Here is a 20601-nt window from a genome sequence, read left to right on the forward strand (position 1 = left end):
CTTGTGATTTTTATGTTTATTCTAACAAGTTTACATGTCTAGTTATGTTTACTCTAACAGTTATGTTTCTTAAAATATGTGTAGGCTGATTTCTCAAAAGAAATGGAAGGCATGAAACTTTTCAAGGGATGCATGGTCCTTTTTAAATGACATTCCCCCAAGGCATTGGTCCAGGCATGCATTTGACTCTAGCTGTAAGTCAAACCTTCTCCTAAACAATGTTTGTGAAGTATTTAATGTTGTGTTGAAAGATGCTAGAGATAAGCCAATACTCACACAATTAGAATGGATGAGAAAGTATGTTATGCAAAGAATATGTCAAAAGAGAGAGGGTGCTAAATCATATGAAGGGAGAGTGATGCCATATGTGGAAAAATATTTAGAGTGGGCAAAGGATGAGTCCAGATTTGCTCACTTTATGCAATCTGATGAACATGAATTTGAGGTTGAACTCAGAGGAGAACAAGTTGTAGTTAACTTGAAAGATAGGTCTTGTGGGTGCAACCATTGGAACTTAACTGGTTTGCCTTGCCCACATGCAATGACATATCTCCTAGAGAACAGAATGGACCCAAAAGACTATGTAGATGAATCATATTCAAAAGATAGGTATATGCTTACCTATGCCAACAAAGCTTCCCCTATGCCTGGGGTAAGACACTGAGAACCTAGTGGTATGCCAGAGCCACTGCCACCAGCCTTAAGGACTATGCCATGAAGACCTAAGGGAAAGAAGAGAAGAAAAGAAGCTGGAGAGAAGGAAGAACAACAACTAAAGAGGGGAAAGAGGCCTAAAAATTGCAAGAATTGTGGAGGCTCAGGTCACTACAAGAGAACTTGCAAAAACCAACCTGCACCCCCAAAGACTGCTGCTAGGGCACCTGGTGGCAGGCCACAAAGAAAAACTGAATGGGCAAAGAATATCAGGGAGAAAGCAAGGGCAAGGGCAGCTCAGAAGGAACAATGGAAACCAGCTCATCTGACTGGAGCATCAACAAGTACTTCTACTGCTATGCAATCAACAAACACTGCATCGGCTACTTTTTTGTCATTCACAGAGCTTTTATCCCAAGCTTCCAATATTGAAGGAAATCAAGCGTGGCACCAGTCTTGAGCATATTATGGATGAAATAGTTATTGAACTTGCTTTTGTTAATTTATGAACAATTAGTATGTACTTGTAAGGTTATTTATGAACAATTAGTTGCTACAAGTTTCTGGACTTGCTTTTGTTGTACTGTTGTTGTAATTCAACAAGTTTCAAGTTGACCCAAGTTTTCAATTCATCAGTTCAGTATTGAAGTATTTCAAGTGCCAAAAATTGCAGTGTGATGCCCAAAAAATTGCAGTGCCAGAAATTGCAGTGTGAGTTATAACCAAATCATTATATAATCAAATGCCAAAAATTGCAGTGTAATGAAGAAGCAATTAAGAAGAACATAAGGTCTGACATAACCATTAAGAACTAAAAACCCACATTGTCATTGCCATTACGACATTAAACATAGATGATTAGAATTGCATAGAACAAACTACTATGACAATGATGATCATACAAGCAAACACTACCATAGGAAACCCTTTGCAATAACTGCCCCTCTCATACTTTGACATAAAGGCTTTGTTCTTAAAATTTTCAATATCAAATTGCAGCTTCTTCCTATCATCCTTTAGCCACTGGATTTCACGACTCAAACTACCAACTTCATAATCACCAAGTCTCTTCTCCATCTTCAGCTTGTTGATTATGTCTTTCTGTCAATCTGTTTGAACACGATCGTGCCAAAGAAACCAACGACAACCAACCATACCAGCTGTTGGATTAGAGAACTTGCACTTCTCAAAACGTCTTCCTGGATTGTCATGAGTCGAAGACGTCAAAATGGCAACTGGTACACCACAAAGACATTTCCTGGGCTACTCATCAACGACACTATGATGAGAGCTTTTATAGCTACTTTCAATTGACATTTTGATTGAGTTACTAACCCTAATATTCAAAAGACAAATAAAAAAGCCAACCTAATTAACAAAAACCATAACAAAATTAAACGAAAACAAAATTTATTGACTTCAAATTAATTTAATTGAACACAATGAACCAAAACAAAATAATGGGGAATGACTTACCTTGAGATGATGAACACAATGAAGGGAAATAAAAATGGGGAAGAGAGAAGGATGAAGAGGCAATGAAGGAGGAGAAAACATATAAGCTTAATAAAGGAATGAAGGATGAAGTGACTTAAAAATGTGGTGTTTTGCCTTATTTTTTGTTTATGCTCCTGCTCAAGTGGCTGAAAAAACGGACTTTTGAAATGAATTTCAAAACTTTGTGCTTAGTCTTGATTTGCCTTTCTTATTATTAGGCGATCTTAACGAGATTAAGAGTCCTAGCAAAAAAAAAAAGGTGCAAAAGTAACCAATGCGCGTTGTTTGAGATTAACTAAATTTTTAAGTAATACTAATTGTGTGGATCTACCTTTCTCCGGTAATTTTTTTACTTGGAGAAAAAAGAAAGCTGGTTCTGAAAATGTGTTTGAAATCCTTGATAGAGTCTTAGCATCTCCTAATTGGATTAGTATTTATCCAAACATGCAGTTTGTGCATCATGCGTTCACTAGCTCCGACCATTATCCTATATCTGTGAAGTTTCATGACTAAATTCATATGAAAGCCCCTCCTTTTCGATTTGAATTTATGTGGACTCTTCGAGATGATTTTAGTAAATTGGTAAAAAAGTGTTGGCAATACCAGTTTTAGGGGTCGTATATGTTTTGTCTTTCTCAAAAATGCAAATTCCTAAAGCAAAAGGCTAAAAAAAGGAATCAATGTACTTTTGGAAATATTTTTAGACAACTTTCAATCGCTAAAAAAAAGTTAGAAAATATACAAAACCAACTTGGTTCATCCTATGTAGCGGTTTTAGAAATTGCGCACTTGAAATGGCTAAAAAAGCGTGATGCCTTACTTGACTATAAACGCATCTATTGGCAACAAACGCATCTATTGGCAACAAAAAACTCGTATTAATAAAGCTAATTTTAGAGATAATAACACTAAGTACTTTTAAAATCATGACACAATTAGACGTAATAGAAATGGTATTAAGCAATTTATTAACAAGGATGGTGCTTTTTTTATTGACCAAGATCTCATTCAACAAGAAATATCTAACGAGTTCAAACTGAGATTTACAAAGAATCAACTTTGTCATTTTGATAAAAATGAGAATTTTAAGTCTATTCGTGGATTAATAACGGACGAAGGTAACAATTTTCTTACTAGTAAGATTAGTAAGGAAGAGATTAAAGAAACGTTTTCAATTTAGCTGCAGATAAATGTCCTGGACCTGATGGCTTTCCTATAGAATTTTTTCCAAAATACTGGGATATAGTAGGAAATTTTGTTACTAAAGCAGTTTTAGCATTTTTTTCATTCTGGTAAACTCCTTAAAGAGGTCAATCATACTTTTATAGCATTAATCCCAAAAATTGATAATCCTCAATCAGCAAACCATTTTCGGCCAATTAGTCTTCGTTCAACAATTTATAAAATTAATTCGAAAATTATAGCAACTCGTCTCCGAAGTGTATTACATAAGGTTATACATCCTTATCAAGGTGCTTTTACACCTAATCGCTTTATTCAAGATAATACTGTATCCTTTTAGCGCATGAAATCTTTAACTCTTTTAAGCGTAAAAAAGGTAAAGGAGGGTGGATTGCTATTAAACTTGATATGGAGAAAGCATATGATCGACTTGAATGGAACTTTATTGAAGAGACTTTTACGCAAATAGGTTTTAATCCTACTTGGATTTCTTGGATTATGGAATGTATTAAAACTGTTTCTTTCTCGGTTCTTGTAAATGGAAGACCGGGGAACGTGTTAACACCTACTCGAGGTATTAGACAAGGAGACCCACTTTCGCCATATATTTTTATTATGTGTGCTGAAGTTTTAGCAAGATATCTACAAAAAGAATAGCGATCTTAGTTCTAGTGATATTGGTATTAGAATTGGACCTGGATTGGAAAAAATTCCATTCCTGACTTTTGCGGATGACACTATCATTTTTGCTAAAGCCTCTAATCAGAGTTGTAGAACTATATATTAAATCTATTTTAGATAAATTCTGCACGATCTCTGGACAATTTGTTAATTTCGACAAATCGACTTTCCAGTGCACTAGAAATATTGACCGCTCACTTCGTGGGTCTTTTAGAGGTATTCTTGGTATGAACGAAGAAGCTCATTTGGGTAAGTATTTAGGTTGTCCTTTAATTTACGGCAGAGTGACTAAAAATATGTTTGAAAGTATTATTAATTCCTCATGCGCTCAATTATCGAAATGGAAAGCGAATTCTTTATCGCAAGCAGGTAGACTGGTTCTTGTTAATGCTAACCTTGCCGCGAAAGGAACCTTTCAAATGCAAAGTTTTCTCCTCCCTCAAGTATCCATAACAGATTAGACAAAATAAATAGAGATTTTTTATGAAATAAGAATCCTTCACAGCGTTCTCCTAATTTAATTGGTTGGCATAAAGTTTGTTTACCAAAGTCTCTTGGCGGGCTAAGAATAAAATCCTCTGAATTAGCTAATAAAGCCCTTCAAATGAAACTTTTATGGAAAATTCTTATGGAAAAGGATAATATATGGGTCAAAGTGGTAACTAAGAAATATTTGAGAAATTGTTCACTTTTTGAACATAAGCCTAATTCAGTTTGCTCTTGGCAATGGCGTAAACTCATGAGTATTCGGGACATGTTTAGAAAGGGGTTGAGATGGCAGGTAGGCAATGGTAGCAATATCAATTTTTGGACTGACAATTGGGCTTTTTCCTATCCTCTTACTAGAAATATAGATGGTCATAGTAACCTTGATTTAAATCTTTTGGTTAGAGATTTCATAACCCCTGATAAACAATGGGATGTCAATAAGTTATCAGATATAGTAAATAATGATATTGTTAACCAGATAGTTAATATCCCATTGCCGCACAATGATATTCCAGATACCCTTCTTTGGGGGTTGTCTTTGGATGGAAATTTCTCGACCAAAACAGCGACATGGTTAGCAAAAGGCTTATTCGATAGAAATATTGACAAATGTGAATTTTACTGGATTTGGAAACTAAATGTTCCTCCAAAATTGAAATTTTTTCTTTGGAAAACTTATGTAGATGGCCTCCCTACGAAAAGTAGGCTTTTAAGAAATCATATAACTGTCTCACCTCAATGTGTTTTGTGCAATCATCCAATTGAAGATAAAGATCATTTCTTTTTCAAGTGTTCCTTGATTGCATCGGTCACCCAAGACATGAATATCATTAGCTTTAACAATTTTTTGGCAATATATGATAATATTGCAAGTGAGAGCTTTATAGAGAAACTTAATCATCTTAAGGTTTTAATTCCAAAAGCCGATTTCATTAAGATTGTATTTATTTGGTGGAATGCATGGTTCTATAGAAATGACATTATTTTTAATGACGTTCATTTTAATATCAGCAAACTTATCCTTTTATGTAATAATAGCACCAAGATTTGGAATGAAACTAGACATAAGGATCTTAACAATCCCGATAAAAACGTGTCACCTAGAAATATTATTAGTAAAAAAGAAATTTGGTGGGAAAAACCTACAAATGGATATCTGAAGCTAAATTTTGACGGATCAAAAATAGATGGTAATAAAGCTTCTCTAGGATATGCTATAAGAGACAATAATAGCAAAGTCGTTTTGCTAGGAGCAAAAAAGTGCGGATCTAATAGTATTCTTGTCGCTGAAGCCCTCGCTTTAAAAGAAGGCATTTTAGCAGATAAATATTTAGAAATCTCGAAGTTAATTGTAGAAGGTGATAATTTATGTGTTGTCAACTCAATCCGTAGTACTTGGCAAATTCCTTGGGAAATTTCTAGTATTATCAAAGATGTAAAATTAGATCTTCAATTCTTTGATGAAATGATAATTAAGCATTGCTTTCATGAAGCCAACAAAGTTGCCGATTTTATGACTTCTATTGGACATTCATGTCCAACTCTCTCGAGGTGGTTTGAAAGCCGGTGGCTTCAACTTACCTCTATCATTCGAAAGGATGAGATATGTTGGTCCTACCTTAGAGGATCAATCTAGTTTTATTACCTTATCAAAAAAAAAAGGAAAGAAGGAGGGCAAAGTCGTCCTAAAATAAATATGTTACCCAAAAAATTTGAAAATTGACGGAAATTTCACCTGAAAATGGCTTTGGGTGCAAATTCTAACCTGAGCTATTAATTTGGGTCTAATTTATTAAAAAAAATTAACGTGTGGGTAAATGTAAAATTTAACGTGGGTAATTGATAATTTACTCTATATTATAACTCAATGCTTGCATCTGTCATATCTTTTCTATATATTGAATCAGCAGATACAGATGATACAACATGATTTCATGTTATGCAAAAGAAAATTTTTAATTTCACGTTTGAGGTTCAACAAAATTCCATTTTGAATACTTCTGGTGGCCTAACCATGAGGTACAAAGTGTAATTGAGTTAAAATTGCGTTATAGAAACTCATGCGGGACTTGAACCCACGCCTTTGTGCAAAAACGCCATGCTCTACCAATTTGAGCTAATGGGCTTATACTGATCAATAGATCAAACACACTCCACCATTAAATTACTAAAATCTACACTTAAATTGATGAAAACTAAATGCATCTTGTTGAAGATGAAATTTGAAGGAAAGAGTTGTTACTTGGTTGTTGGTGTTTTTCTTGTATACTATAATCAATCAATATATATTGTCCATGAATTACTTGTAAACATGATAGGATTCAACAACGAATTGACTAAGACAATTTATATGGATAAAAAGTATGCTCTTATTATTCTTACTAACATGTTTGGTAACTTAGAATTGGAATGCGGTGGAGTCTAATGGTTAAAAGTTGGGTGAAATTCTCAGGAGAGTCAGATTCAAACCTCCTCAAGAGCAAAATCTTGTGGAGCATTCTCGACCTTAGTTTATGCCTAATAGACTTCGAGCCTGTCACCCTCGGGTGACTTACCTGGAATTCGTGGAATTCATGGTTTTGCAGGCTATCACGTACACCCGAGAGTTTACCTAGTGCACACGGAAGGTAGCGGCTGCGAATTCTCTCGTAACCAAAATATTATACGGTGTACCCCCGAGTTTCTCGGTTTCTATGTTGTACCCTTACATTTTTGAAATTTTATGGTGTACCCCTAAACTATATACATTAGTCTATACCATGACCTTATTTATTGTCTTTGCTAACTTAGTTTTTTAATTGATCTTTAAATCGTCTATTACCATTCCAATTACTCGATAATCTATTCAATTACTTATTAGTTTCACCGAATTACCCATTGACCCACCAAATAGTATACGAATTTAACTCAAATTCAACAAATCTCCCATTATCATTTTATACTTTACGACGAAGGTTTTTAACAGTAGTTTGTGCTAATTAAAAGTGTTTTGTGATGCTTCTCATATAAGATAGGTACACAACATTAATAAGTCAAAATAAAGGTCAAAATACGGTTGTTTGATAGTGATAACATTAGTGAAGATATGAAGGAGGTCATGATGGAGAAATAAGTAAGAAGCTTAGGGGTACACCATAGAATTTCAAAAATATAGGGGTACAACATAGAAAATCGAAAAATTCGGGGGTATACCGAAGAATATCCCAAAAAAATTACTTAGAATCGGAATTCACTTTCACAATTGAGATATATTCCAAAAGCTTTTAAAATCTCAGAATTTGGAAGTAATTGTTTTAAATTCATCACTATGATGGACTTGTCGAATAGATTGGGTGGGCCACAGAGGTGACCTAATCTGACCCAAACCTAACTAGCCTAATTCCAATTCCATGAGTTTGTTTGTCAAACATCCTTGCAAAAGTAGTAAATTGACTAATCAAAATGAACCCGACTGAAATGGAATTACCTAATTGGTTAGTCTAGCATGAGTTGAACCCAGCTTGCTTTCCTACTCCTATAGATATTTCGCAACTCTGCCATGGAATTATAAACTACATTAACAGCCAGAATTTTTACAAACAAGCTTCAATTCATAAATTGGAATTTCCCCGAATCCAAAATTAGAAAGGACGACTCCTATTTAACTAGGTAGTTAGACGTCTCTAGGTAATTGACAATTCATCAGAAGTCAGAAAAATCGGATGTGCAGTCTTCATGTAACATATGAAACATATGGCGCCTTCTAAGAAAGAGACGTTATGTTACTAGACGAAATTTAGGATAAGCCATTTACGAAAAGTTAGGGGGGAAGGTTGCACTGCCGATTATGCTAAAGGTTGTGTAAGCAGAGTTACAAGTTGCATTGGAGCCTGGTTCAAAACCAATTAGATGCTATGTTACTTTGAGGCTGCATATCATGTGTACGACATTTCAAGACTGCAAAACAACATGATACTTCAATGCTCCATTTTAGGCCATGCGATTGCTTTAGCTATGATTATGAGAGTATATTTACAAAATACCATGGCCCGTTGCTAAATCTGCTAGAAACTTGCAGAGATCAGACAAGAAAGCATCTGCCCTCGGCTAATGATGTACCTAATAAAACCACAAATGTGTCTTCAACGGTTACTGGCAATCAAACATCGCCTGCTCACTGCACAAGATTTTGCTGTTTCTTCCGAGTTTCCAAGTATGCCGCAAGCTGCGCACACTTTTTTCTCGTTTCATCCAATTCCTTCTGCAACTTGCTAACCTACATCACAAAGGACAGCCAACAAGACCCATCTTTATTAACAGTAATATTTACTCTAAGGCGGTTTTATATAAGTAGTTATTGCAAAACTGCATGATATTTACCCACATACCCCCTACACCAATAGTTATCAAAAAAATTTGTAGGGTTTCCTCAAAAAAAAAAAAAAAATTGTAGGGATATTGCAAAAAAAAAAACCGCCTTATAATTTGTTTTTTATAATAAAAGGGTTCGGTTGGTTTAGGGGGCAAAAGGACTTACCGTCTGTTTTAACTGTTGCTCTTTCTGTACATGTTCTTCACATCTGCATAGAAGACTAAATCAGAGTTGTACTTTTCCAGATATTCAAATGCCCTATATGCTTGGTTTTAACCTTCATCTATGAATAATCTAACTTCAGAATCAACTAACTCTAAAGAGTGTCATTTAGAAAGTTATGGAACATCAAGCATCTCTCAAGTCTGAACCTTGCCTGTTTACTACTCGGAAACTTTGAATAAGTGACCTCAAAATTGTAAAATGACAAAATGCAAGCAGCTATAGGGTCCCCTATTGAAATGCAACCCTTCAATTTAGAAAACCCCAAATCAAACATTGACCGAAGAACAAACCCAATATAACTGGAGTCCAAAAACCCATGAACCTCTTCTTTATAAATTGGTAGAATATGCAGACTGCAAATTAGTATGAAATTGACAGTAAGAATAAAATTTTCAGTAAGATAAAATTTCAAAAGGTGTAAGGCACACCAAGGCGTATGGCAATGAGGCACAAAGCGCCAAGCAAAAGAACAAAGCACAAAGCAAAGGTGCATGCCATTCAAAATAAAATATTTGTGAATAAATAAGAGGGCAAAAGCGTAAGATGGGAATAACTGAGCAAAGGAAAGGGCAGAATAAAAGAAATAGAAGACAAAGAAAGGGATAACCGCTTGCTTTCTATGAGGTGTTTTGGCCCATGCTTCATTGAGCCTTGAGCTTAAACGCGCCTATGACAGCTATTTTAATCTAAGTCAACATGAACTTGAAGTTCCGAGCCAATAGTGTAACAGACACATGACTGCTATTAGTATAGAGAAATTAAACAAAATAACGTGGTATCATGCAGTAGCGTCATCTTTATGCAGCTAGAAATACAATATACTATCAAAGGCAAAAGATTAAGTAGTCAACCTTGTGAACAGCTTAATATTTTCTTCACAAATTTGCTCAACTGACAATGCTGTTGAATCATCCCCCAGGTCATCCTAAGTATCATCAAATTATTTAGACGAGAGCAAAAAACTGTTAGCAAATTATGTTTACAAAAGTGGAATAAGCACTAATCACTTATCATATTGGTCAAACATTATTTAGAAACCAGAACGATTCTGGTTATTATAAGGCATTAGATTATTAGCACCCAGATCGTGTATTATGCCTTATAAAACATTATGAGGCCTAATACATTATTATCGTGGAAAAACTATTGGATTTTCTTCCTTTCCAAGCAGACACCCCAACAAAAAGTTTAACAAAGCATCCAACATAACATATCACGCAACTCATTCAAAATCTAAGATATCATGCTTAAATGTAGTTAAAAGCATATTCACTGTGGACAAAAGGTGAATAATTTTTATACATTAACTCCTCAGACAAAACCAAATTGTATCTCCAATAATGTGCATCAGAGTGTCATGAAGCCATATCTGCTCATCCTAGTAAAACTTTCCTCTTCAAATACACTACATAAACCAGAGGCACAAGAGACATTTCACTGGAGTGCGGTGTCTCAGCAGCACCTTGCAATCTTGCACTTAGGGAGCATCGTGTAAGTAATTGATACAATATTCCCCTGGTACAAAGGCTTTACAAAGGTTTTACTGTCGTCATTGTATAAAGCCGAAAGAAAAAATTCCTTCATATATAGAGGTATTACAGACTCTCCCTAATGGAAATCATAACCCATGTTTTCCCTTTACGTTCCGAAAGGAATCAAGTGTCTTGAGAATATTTATTTACAAACATATTCATAAAACCAAAGCACTAGTCTTTCCTTCACAGCTACTGTCAGAGGCATTAGACAATGTTGCTGTTAAGAAGGGTAATCTGAACAGTGAAATTGCGGAACTATATATGTGTAACACCCCCAATAATAGTTTTTTTTTTTACATTTTGTACAATACTTGTATAAGAAATGTTCAAGCGTCAAGAGTCAATTCAATAGGTTAAGTCTTTTAAAGCACACATCGGAGATCTGAGCTTCTATACGCATAACTGGAACCTAAAACTGGACTCAACATGTCAGCTATTACATAATAAATAGACAAAATTATTACACCAGAATAGTAATAACGATAATATACAAAATAAACACTAACCATGACAAGCAGAAAAAACACCCGAACATTAAAAGAGGAGCTGAACTAAGACCATGAAAATATCAGTGAAGCACTTACAGCTGAAAGCTCAATTATGGGTTGCACATAGGGTTGATCCTCCTGATGATTTCCTCTTGATTGTGTGGAAAGAATAACTGGAGTTAGATGAGCTTCAGTTGGTGAAACTCTATTACTTCGTTGTACAACAGGTGAAATCTTTTGTGTCTTTGGAGGCCCAGCAGGATGATTGTCACCTCTCACATTATACGGCTTGTAACCCACACGGTGACAATTGCTTTTCCTGTGTAAGCATTCAAAAGATTAGAACAGATAACAGGAAAAAAGATAGGATCCCGATAATAGAATTAAGAAGTGAAAAGAGATATAGTTTTCCTTCCTCATAATAACAATGACTTTGGGTTATAGGTACTTAATGTCAAGGAGCCATAAAAGCATTAAGAAGACACAGACACAAAATCAGAAAATCCACAGACCCCAACAAAAAACAGTTTATGATCGAAACAAGGGTGGTTTTTTTGTCAAAAACTACCTAGCAATTACTACATCATTTTCAAAAATTATTACCTTAAATTCTTTTTCTGCTTTTTACGGAGTACATGACATGTATATTTTTCCTGTTGTACACTACCAAAGACAATATTCCGGCCAACAAAGTCAAGATTCCGACGTTGAGTTACTTTTATTTTGCAAAGAACTGTCCTTATTTTGTACGAGTACTTTTTCCTTCAAACTACCTGATCAAAAAGTAGAGAAAATGAAGTGGAATAAAGATGTGAAATGTGGTGTGGGTATTAGTATAAAATATGTAAATATTTTAGTATGATATTTTGGTATATATTGTATTATGGAAATCGTATAATATCCCGATGTATATCTTGTATAGTGGGGGTGGGGGGAGGAAGGAGGGGAGCAAAACTAGAAATGTTACATGAGAAATAGTATTTTTGGAGAGGTAAAATATTATGTGGTTTTTGACAAAAATCGTAGACACAATAGCAATTAACAACAATCCACATCCATATAACCAGGGCATATACGGGAGGTCCAACTAAAGCAGAAGACAGACAATCTGAAAAGGAACAAACCAGTAGTCCATGACCATTTGCTTCATCCTTCCTTCTAACCGAATAAACAGTGGTGACCTCTCAAAATCCTGCTTGTCATGAGCAGGTTCGATAAAATTTGCTTCAAGAACCCCTGTGATATATAGTTTGAGTTGGAATGTTAGAGAAATCATAAGAAAATAGAATTTTACTAGACAAAGCATGAATGACATGAAATGTGATACATAAACAGTAACCATACCAACAACACCACACCCAACAGAGTTACCATCACGGGTGACTTTCCAGAAAGGCTGCAGAAATGTAATATGAGCAACACTTGAAAAAAAAAAAAAAAAAAAAAAAAAAAAGAACTTTGCAACAGGGCAGAATAAAACATCACATGTAAAACTTTATAAGAGTAATGCAGCACGTCTTATTAACAAGGAAATACCCTGATCAGACGATTTTTATGGTACACGTTGAACCCAGCAACTGCAAGAAGATCTGGAGCTTCTTTTATGAAACCAATAGTTGTTTTAACAGTAACCTACACAGCCCAAAAACTCAATAAGGAAAAAATATCGCTATAACTTAACAGGTCGAGTATGATACTTCCAAGCAATCTGCCAAATAGTAGAAGTAAATCATCATGATAGCAAGCCAGATTAGATGTTCTCCAGCTGGAAAAAAGAGAAATAAATGAATGGTTTGCATCCTAAGGCAGAGAGAGGAAATGACTCTTTCCCGCAATTCATAACCACAAAAAAACATCCACATTCCACGAGTAACTAACTAATGTCAATGTGCTTGGTTTCCCAGGAATGTTACATGACAAAGATGCAATCACTTATGACTGGCTTTCTAATCGAAAGGGTTGCTGTTCGATTTCAACTTCAGTTGTACTGCCTGGGCATGTGTTCAAACTGAATACATATCAGATTCTTAAAGGTTTTCATTGCTCTAGTGGAGCCAATAGATAAACTATTTTTTACCCTCGGAATATATGGTGAGTGCTAAAATTGCTAGTTGGCTTCTTATTTTTCAAGAAGTGGCATACTTATTGCTTTTTACATCGGTATATCAAAGGCCACCTCACACTTAGGATGGGACACGGCCCCTACTTTGAATACCTCTACAGCCCTACCCTCTGTTGCTGGGTGTTAAATAGGGACATCAGGGTAATATTATGTTCTGATTTCTAAATCTTCACATTAATGAGAAAAATCGCAGAATTAGTTTACAGGCAACTACAAGTTTGTCACTGGTTGATGATGCTAACTCTCCACTTAAATACGACAAATTGTTTTGTTTGATATGTAAATCTTTTCAGACAGAGAGAGAACAACAATTCACTTCCTATTGCCTTCCAATTGCAACGGAAAAGAAGACATAAATGAAGTCTGTAGTCAGCAGACTGGAACCAGAATCAATGAAATAACATTTCATATTAACCTCTTTTGATGTAGCAGCAAGCTGAGGTTTGTAGGACACCACATCAGGGAACTGAAGATCGCCAGCAATGTCATGTTGCTCAATAGGTTTACCCCTTAACAGGATTTTGAAGTTCTTGAATTTCCTCAGGTACAAAATGGAAGCATATGCCTAAAAGTTGCAAATATCAAGACTTAAGTCTGGTAGTAAAACACTAACCTGGATTTGAAACAGAGACCTAACACCCGAAAGATCAAAATGTGAAAATAAAGAGAAGATGAATATTAATACAGACACGGAAAGTTACCCGCAGTGAATAACGAAGGCGGTAAGAAATGTGAGATTCTAACTGAATAGTTCTTTTATTCACTTTTGAGCCACTTACTCGACTAGTTTCATCCCTTAGCTTTATATCCTGTTTCATAATAAAGAGCAGGATTAAATGTTACTTTGCTTTAGGATGGAATTAATGTTAATTGAAACAACCAACAACATGAAAATCCACCGTATTAAAAGCACTAATCTGCATTGATGCAACCGCAGGCAGCAGGATTTTAATTTAAAACGAGTAAAAATTCTAAATGTAGAAAGCTGAAGTTCCTTGCTAAATTTTAAGATAAATACTTGCACTAATTTACAAACAGCATGATGATGATGATCTGATTAGCGTAGAGATTAATAGGAGAAGCAAGCATGACTAGGAGCAAAAGAAGCTGAACAGATAACAAGGAGAAACAGTCAGAGGAAGTTTCTCAAAATTGAAAACTGAACCTCTTTCTATGTCAGCTAAATGCAATTATCCTCTTGTCAGTATAGTTTTCAAGAACTTATGGCAACTATAAATAGAGAATGAGTTATGTCCTAACAACCTGACAATACCATTAATAGCGAAAGCAAAAGCGTGAAACAAGCTCTATTTTGCTAACCTTGTGAGTGAAATTTCTTTTCCACTCGGCACATACAGAAAACTCAAGGCAAATGATTGACAGTCCTAACAGAGAGATCTTGCTAAGATTTAATAATATGGATACCAATGCTTCCCTACAGGCTTTTTTTTTTCTATTTCATCTATGTACAAGCAACATACCTCTTCATCATCATCAAAGCTCAACTCATATATTCCTTCGTCATTCAGCCAAAGGTTGTATACTACTACTTTTGTTCCATGTGCTCCAATATCCTCAAACTGAAAGCAGCAGATATTATCAATCAAATAGTCACAAGAGCCCAACAAGAGTATATTTTCCCTTAAAAAATCAGCTCAAGAACAAAAGAAAATACTATCCAGACTATGCAGTTGCCTCTTTTTGGCTAAGCCTCTTCATTTCAGAGTACCAAGTTTCATTTTCTGAAGGTATTACAGATTTGGAGCCATATGCTTCGAGAAAAAGGATTCTACATCAGATGTACTACCTCACACTTAATGAGTTTTTGAGTTTCTGTGTATTTTTTTGAGTTCTATAAAGTTTATAAATTACAATTTAGTTTTATGACGTCAAAAATCAAATTTTTCTGAGCTTATATGTAATTTTTTTGAGTTATAATGTAACTTTTTGAGATTATTGTTTAAGTAAATGAACTCGAAAACTTTATAATAAAACTCAAAATTTTTAAATTAAAACTCAAGAACTTTATCTTAATGCTCAAAAACTATACCATCTGATGTACTACATCAGATGTATAATCCACTTACCGATATGCTTCCCCTAAATCAAAACTTGTCACTTCTTACTTTTGTAGGTAAGATTACCCACAATAGATTGAGAGCATAATTATCCATCTCTCATTTTGTATATGGGTGTCACATTTAGGGTGTCTTTGTCTATGGGGATCACCCTTATGGTATCTTAATGAGAGTCACCACTATGATATCTTTTTGTACATGGGCCTCACCTCCTTTGTATCCCTTAATGAAATTTTTTTATCAAAATAAAATAAAATTAAGTCATCAATTTTGAGTTTTAATAGTTGAAACAACCTGCATCAGAAGTTCCTCCTTTGACGTGAATGGAGACCATTCGAGGATTGTATTCAAGTTCGTTGTCCAATCATCCTGTGAACCGTAGATTATTGGCTGTGCCCAATGGTTAGAAATGTCGAAATCAACCTGCGAAAAGAAAGGCAAACATTATAAGACTATAAGCCAGAAACAAACATATAACAAACCACATCCCTCCATCGCATCCATTTGGTTATGTGGGCTTTCAGATCAGTTTTTTTCTATAAGCACACGAAAACGGAGGTCGTGGTATTTATAATGGAGTAAAGGGTAAGACAAGGACCCAAACTTTGGAAAATTTTACAGTTAAGGACCTGAACTATAAATTTTTCCAGTTAAGGACTTGTCTTGTAATTCTGTTAACGGCTTCCGTTAGATTGATATCAATGTTTCACCTTTCTTTTTACTTTGCTGCACACATCACCTCTTAACATTTCTTCCTTATATCTAATTGTAAAAGCATATATAAATATACTTCTCTTTCCATGGTTTGCTTCTAAGGCTTCTTTGGAGTATAACTTATTTGATTCATATTAATCTAACTCAAACCTTCAACCGATTAGTTCAAAAATTTGAGCTCGAGCTCGGAATTCTCCGAGCATAAAAAGTTAAAGCCCGGAACCGGCCCCAACTCAACTCGAGCTTGATTGAATAATTCATTTTTTTCTTTATATAACCTTGAATATCAAATTAAAAATAAATATTTTAAGATAAAATCAAGTATAATCATAATGCTAAAACACATTTGATTAAGAAACAAAAATATTTGCAAAATAAGAAAATTAAATATTAACAAAATTAACGAGCATAAACGAGTTTCCGAATCGAGCTATAATAAGCTCGGAATCGGTTCGGATTTAATCAAGCTCGTCTCAAAAAAGGCTCATAATCATTTTTCACCGATTTTAAGCCGAGTTGATTCCGACGACTCTACGAGTAAGCTCAAGCTCTGCTAATGCCTGCCTAGGAAACGGTATACATTAAAAAAAATCAATTTTACGTAAAACCCATAAAACTCAACCAAATCTCCCTCACTGCTAACCTCAAAAAGATCTGAGTGTGTGCTAGTTTGGTAGCTTTATATTGTAGTTGAATGTTGAATTGTTGAATAGTATGACTCTTATACAACAAAAATAATTCAGTTGTTTTTATTTTTTCTTATTTTATTTAGTCCGATAATGCAAGTCGCAGTGTCAGATCATGCAAGTTGCACCAAGTGAAAGCTAAGGGAATGTTTTACGGAAAATGATCTCAGGTCCTTAACGGAAAAATATGAATGTTCGAGTCCTTAATTGGAAAATTTTCCAAAGTTTGGGTCCTTATCTTACCCTTTACTCAAGAATGTGTTAGACTGACATGGTGGGTCCACAAGTCACATTATCATAACAATTATTTAGCACAAAAAGAAAAACTAAATAGGATACTGAAAACTGGCTGACATGTCTCACAAATAAATACGTAAACGATGGATGAGACAGAGGGAGTATCAAAGAAACTTCCTTAAGAGTCGGGTCAAAACATACCATGGGGACAATAACATCATCTTGCCCAGTCAGTCGCAAATACGTATAAGATAGTAATCCAATACTTTGCGTAGCTTGGCTAAGAATGCAGAAGATAAGAAAAAATCATATAGCATTAGTAGAAGGAAATATATTTAACACTACCAAGAAAGGTAAGACCGTGAACAATATTTTTCTATAAAAGGTACAGAATATACTAAAAGGGTAACAACAAAGAGTCTGCAGAACTAGGTGAATTACCCTGATTTAGTTGAACGACTGAAAACTATCACATCTGCACCAAGGCGCATGGTACTTGTCTTAAATCCATTGCCATCTGAAACAAGACATGAGTGTTTTGGATATCAGTAGGCAGAATCATGAAGTATTACAATCGAGAACCATAGGAAATAGGGCTACATAGGGCTAAAAAGGACATACAAAAGATAAGGAAATGGTATCTAATGTACTATCTCATGAACAGTACGAATTGAGATAGCAACAACGACAACACTATCCTTGTTCCTCGACGCCCTCAAGGGCTCCCGCAAGGCTAAGGGACACATTTGCTTCATCGACGCTAAGATATAACCGTACCCATAATCCCACACCTCTCCCCGACATCTAATATAAAACACTTATTGAGCTGATCCCATACACATACAGAAGTGGCAATGCCAGGAAAGTACACACTTTGTAGTTTCGACAACTATATGAGCATCCTTCTGGAAGTTAAGAGGATTGAACAGAAACAATACTGCATCATGTCCTTGCTAAGAAGTACATACAAAACATCTCTTAAGAATTTATGTTCTAAGGTAGTAAGTCATACATTTGAGGAATAACATACAGTTCTCATTTAAGCAAATTGAAAACAAAGTAATTTACAAATGCAAAACAAGATCGTGGATACAGGCACAAGTGTGTAAGTGTGTAACAAAGAGAAACATCAAATGAGAGAGGGGAACAGCCTAAGAAACAAACTGTGAATAGAGAGATGTGAGAATAAACGGTAATTTGATGTTCATATAAAATTCTCATTTCCACAAGAAAAGAAGGTAAAACATAAAATTGCCACCAGCAGCAAAGCTCTGTACGCTTCAGAGCATCAACTATGTAAAATACTCACATTGCCCAATTGTAGTATTTGATTTCTTTGATGAGTATCCCAAGCTCATACATTTTCGCATGCCATCAGGATTCATTCCACCCCCATCATCTGGAGATGACTCAGACAATTTAGCATAAGTGTCACATGGCGCAACCCTCTTGCATGTTGCAACAAAGTGAAAGAAAATATGTGAAGTTCTCATGTCTATGAAATAACATGAAGACTGATTAAGTGAATGAATTACCATGAAAAAGTAATGCAGGAGAGTTATCTTTTGCATTAATAATTCTATCAACCTTTACAAAAGTAGCGCCGTTTGGTATCTATACCAAGCAAAAAACAAATACGAGATAAGCAAGGCGAGATATAAACTTAAAAATAATACACATATATAACGAGCCGCTAAACGAAGACCACAAATAACAATTATTCATCACATTATATCAGATACACATATATTAAGGAGATGCTTGAACCCATTTATAGGCCCAATATTAGTAGGAGTGAATTGCTAAGGGTAGTGTGCAAGTGCCAAGGAGCAAAAATGTTTCTTTTTGTGGAAATTACAAGGCAACTCATTGTTATTGCTTCACTGCCTATAAAGAGGGTTACACACTGAGTGGGGCAAGGGGAGGAAAGACGTACAAGGAGAACCGCTGCAAGAATGGAGACTTTTCCATGCAACCCTTAAAGGAACGGAATATCCCTTTGCTACTTGAAGGAAAAATGTGTCAAGTGTTCTACACAATATAATTATAATTATCTACTCCAAAATAACTTTAGCTCTATTGGAAATGGACGGAAAATACATGGCAAAACATAAATACCCAATTCTTATAGGGAAGGAGGGAAGAAAGCAGGAAAGTCAGCATACAAAAAGAAATCCAAGTATTATTTTGGTACATCCCACAACTGAAATTAGAAGCTATATAAATAAAATTGAAGGTTGTCACCTCATCAACAGCATTATCCAAGAGCTCAGCAATAGCTGTAACACAAAAGAAGAAGAACTTATAGAAAACATATACTCTAAATGTGAGTAGGTTGTGAAATAAGAAAGGAAGGAAGTAGAAATGGTACCGCCAAAAGCCCATTTATGAGAGGTAGCATTGGAGTGAAGAAACTTGGGGTGTACACGAGCATGCTCCAACTCACCTATATGTAATAATAATAATAATAATATCAAGCATGAAACAACAAGACTTAATTACAGTTTGACAAAATTCATAAGGGAATACAAGAAGTAGTAGTAGTTACCTTGGAGAGGAACAAAGGAAGAAGGACCAATTTCATAATTACCGGCTTGCCAGAAACTCCGACAATCGAGCTTTAACTTGTCCAAGGAGGGATCCGATGGGGTAATAGCCAACGACGATGTCGGAACCCTACTTGGTTGTTGCGGAACAGTCGCTGCTGCTGATGCTTCGTCTTCATCGTCGCTGCTCTCTAGTTCGATCACATTTACCACATTATTGTTTGCTGGTGAAGGTGACATTGCGCTAATTCACCCTATTTTTTCAAACTACTCGCTAATTGGGAACTAGGTATGTTAATGTACGCTGCTTGTTTTCTTTTTGGGTTTTCTCCAGAAACCAGTGTGTAAAACTAAAACTCCAGGTAAGTTGGTGAACAATTTTTTTGCTGTAAATTGGGGATTAGGATTAATTGGAGAAACACAATTAATTGTATTGTATTTGGGGGTGACGAGTATTGTAGTATAGGAACGGTAATTTGGGTGAGGTTAATAATTTTTCATTTAATGAGTCGGAAAATAAGAAAAATGACGTCGGAGTAAAACTACGGTGGTGATTATACAATGAAAGTTTGGTGTTATTTGTAAAAAAGCAAATATAAAGTCGTAAATTGTAAAACTACGTAAATACTAAGTGGTTATTTGTAATTTGTCCTTTTTTAAATTCAAAGAATACCTTCATTCTTGGTTTCTCTACGGGAATCCTTCAATTCTTTTAAAAGAAAAAATTACAAGTAACCACCACGTATTTGCGTTTTTACAAATTATCGTCACGTATTTCCGTTTTTATAAATAACCTCTAAACTTCAATGTATATTCCCCCAATCACCACCGTATTTTTACCCCGACTATCGTTTTTCTTATTTTCCAACTTGTTAAATGACAGTTTACGCGAAATATCAAGATTACCCTTACTGACTTACAGTGAGTGAATCATTCATACTCCCTCCGATCCACACCAAAGGTAACAGTTCCCTAAAATGGACGATCTACACCAAAGGTAACATACTATATTTGGACAATGTTATCCTTGTGCCCATACATTATTTACAATGTTATCCAACCCACCTAAACACATTTAATTTACTAAAAACCATCATTTAACCCTCACCTCCCCAA

General features: G+C 35.2%; 1 protein-coding gene across 1 annotated transcript; it reads right to left on the bottom strand.

Annotated features, from left to right (window-relative positions):
• Window positions 1-8431: 8431 nt before the first annotated feature.
• Window positions 8432-19961, bottom strand: LOC141643000 (protein MICRORCHIDIA 2-like). Its single transcript, XM_074452019.1, has 18 exons — window positions 19488-19961; window positions 19311-19385; window positions 19184-19218; window positions 18475-18553; window positions 18249-18338; window positions 17381-17456; window positions 17141-17219; window positions 15597-15725; window positions 14706-14804; window positions 13926-14033; window positions 13640-13789; window positions 12639-12734; window positions 12447-12498; window positions 12227-12338; window positions 11199-11421; window positions 9931-10004; window positions 9020-9062; window positions 8432-8758 (listed from the first exon to the last, which is right to left on the bottom strand). Exons 1-18 carry the CDS (start codon window positions 19723-19725, stop codon window positions 8657-8659), a joined length of 1860 nt encoding a protein of 619 aa, XP_074308120.1. The 5' UTR covers window positions 19726-19961; the 3' UTR covers window positions 8432-8656.
• Between the last annotated feature and the right edge of the window lie 640 nt (window positions 19962-20601).

Source organism: Silene latifolia, chromosome 2 (genome assembly GCF_048544455.1).
Source record: "Silene latifolia isolate original U9 population chromosome 2, ASM4854445v1, whole genome shotgun sequence".
In the NCBI taxonomy this organism is placed as follows: domain Eukaryota; kingdom Viridiplantae; phylum Streptophyta; class Magnoliopsida; order Caryophyllales; family Caryophyllaceae; genus Silene; species Silene latifolia.

Excerpts from the sequence above, each read along its gene's own strand:
- LOC141643000 (XM_074452019.1), bottom strand. The coding sequence starts at position 19,725 with ATGTCACCTTCACCAGCAAACAATAATGTGGTAAATGTGATCGAACTA. Across the intron at positions 19,219-19,310 it reads TCATAAATGGGCTTTTGGCG|CTATTGCTGAGCTCTTGGAT; the intron begins GTACCATTTCTA and ends TTTGTGTTACAG. Across the intron at positions 13,790-13,925 it reads GCCTTCGTTATTCACTGCGG|GCATATGCTTCCATTTTGTA; the intron begins GTAACTTTCCGT and ends TGCAACTTTTAG.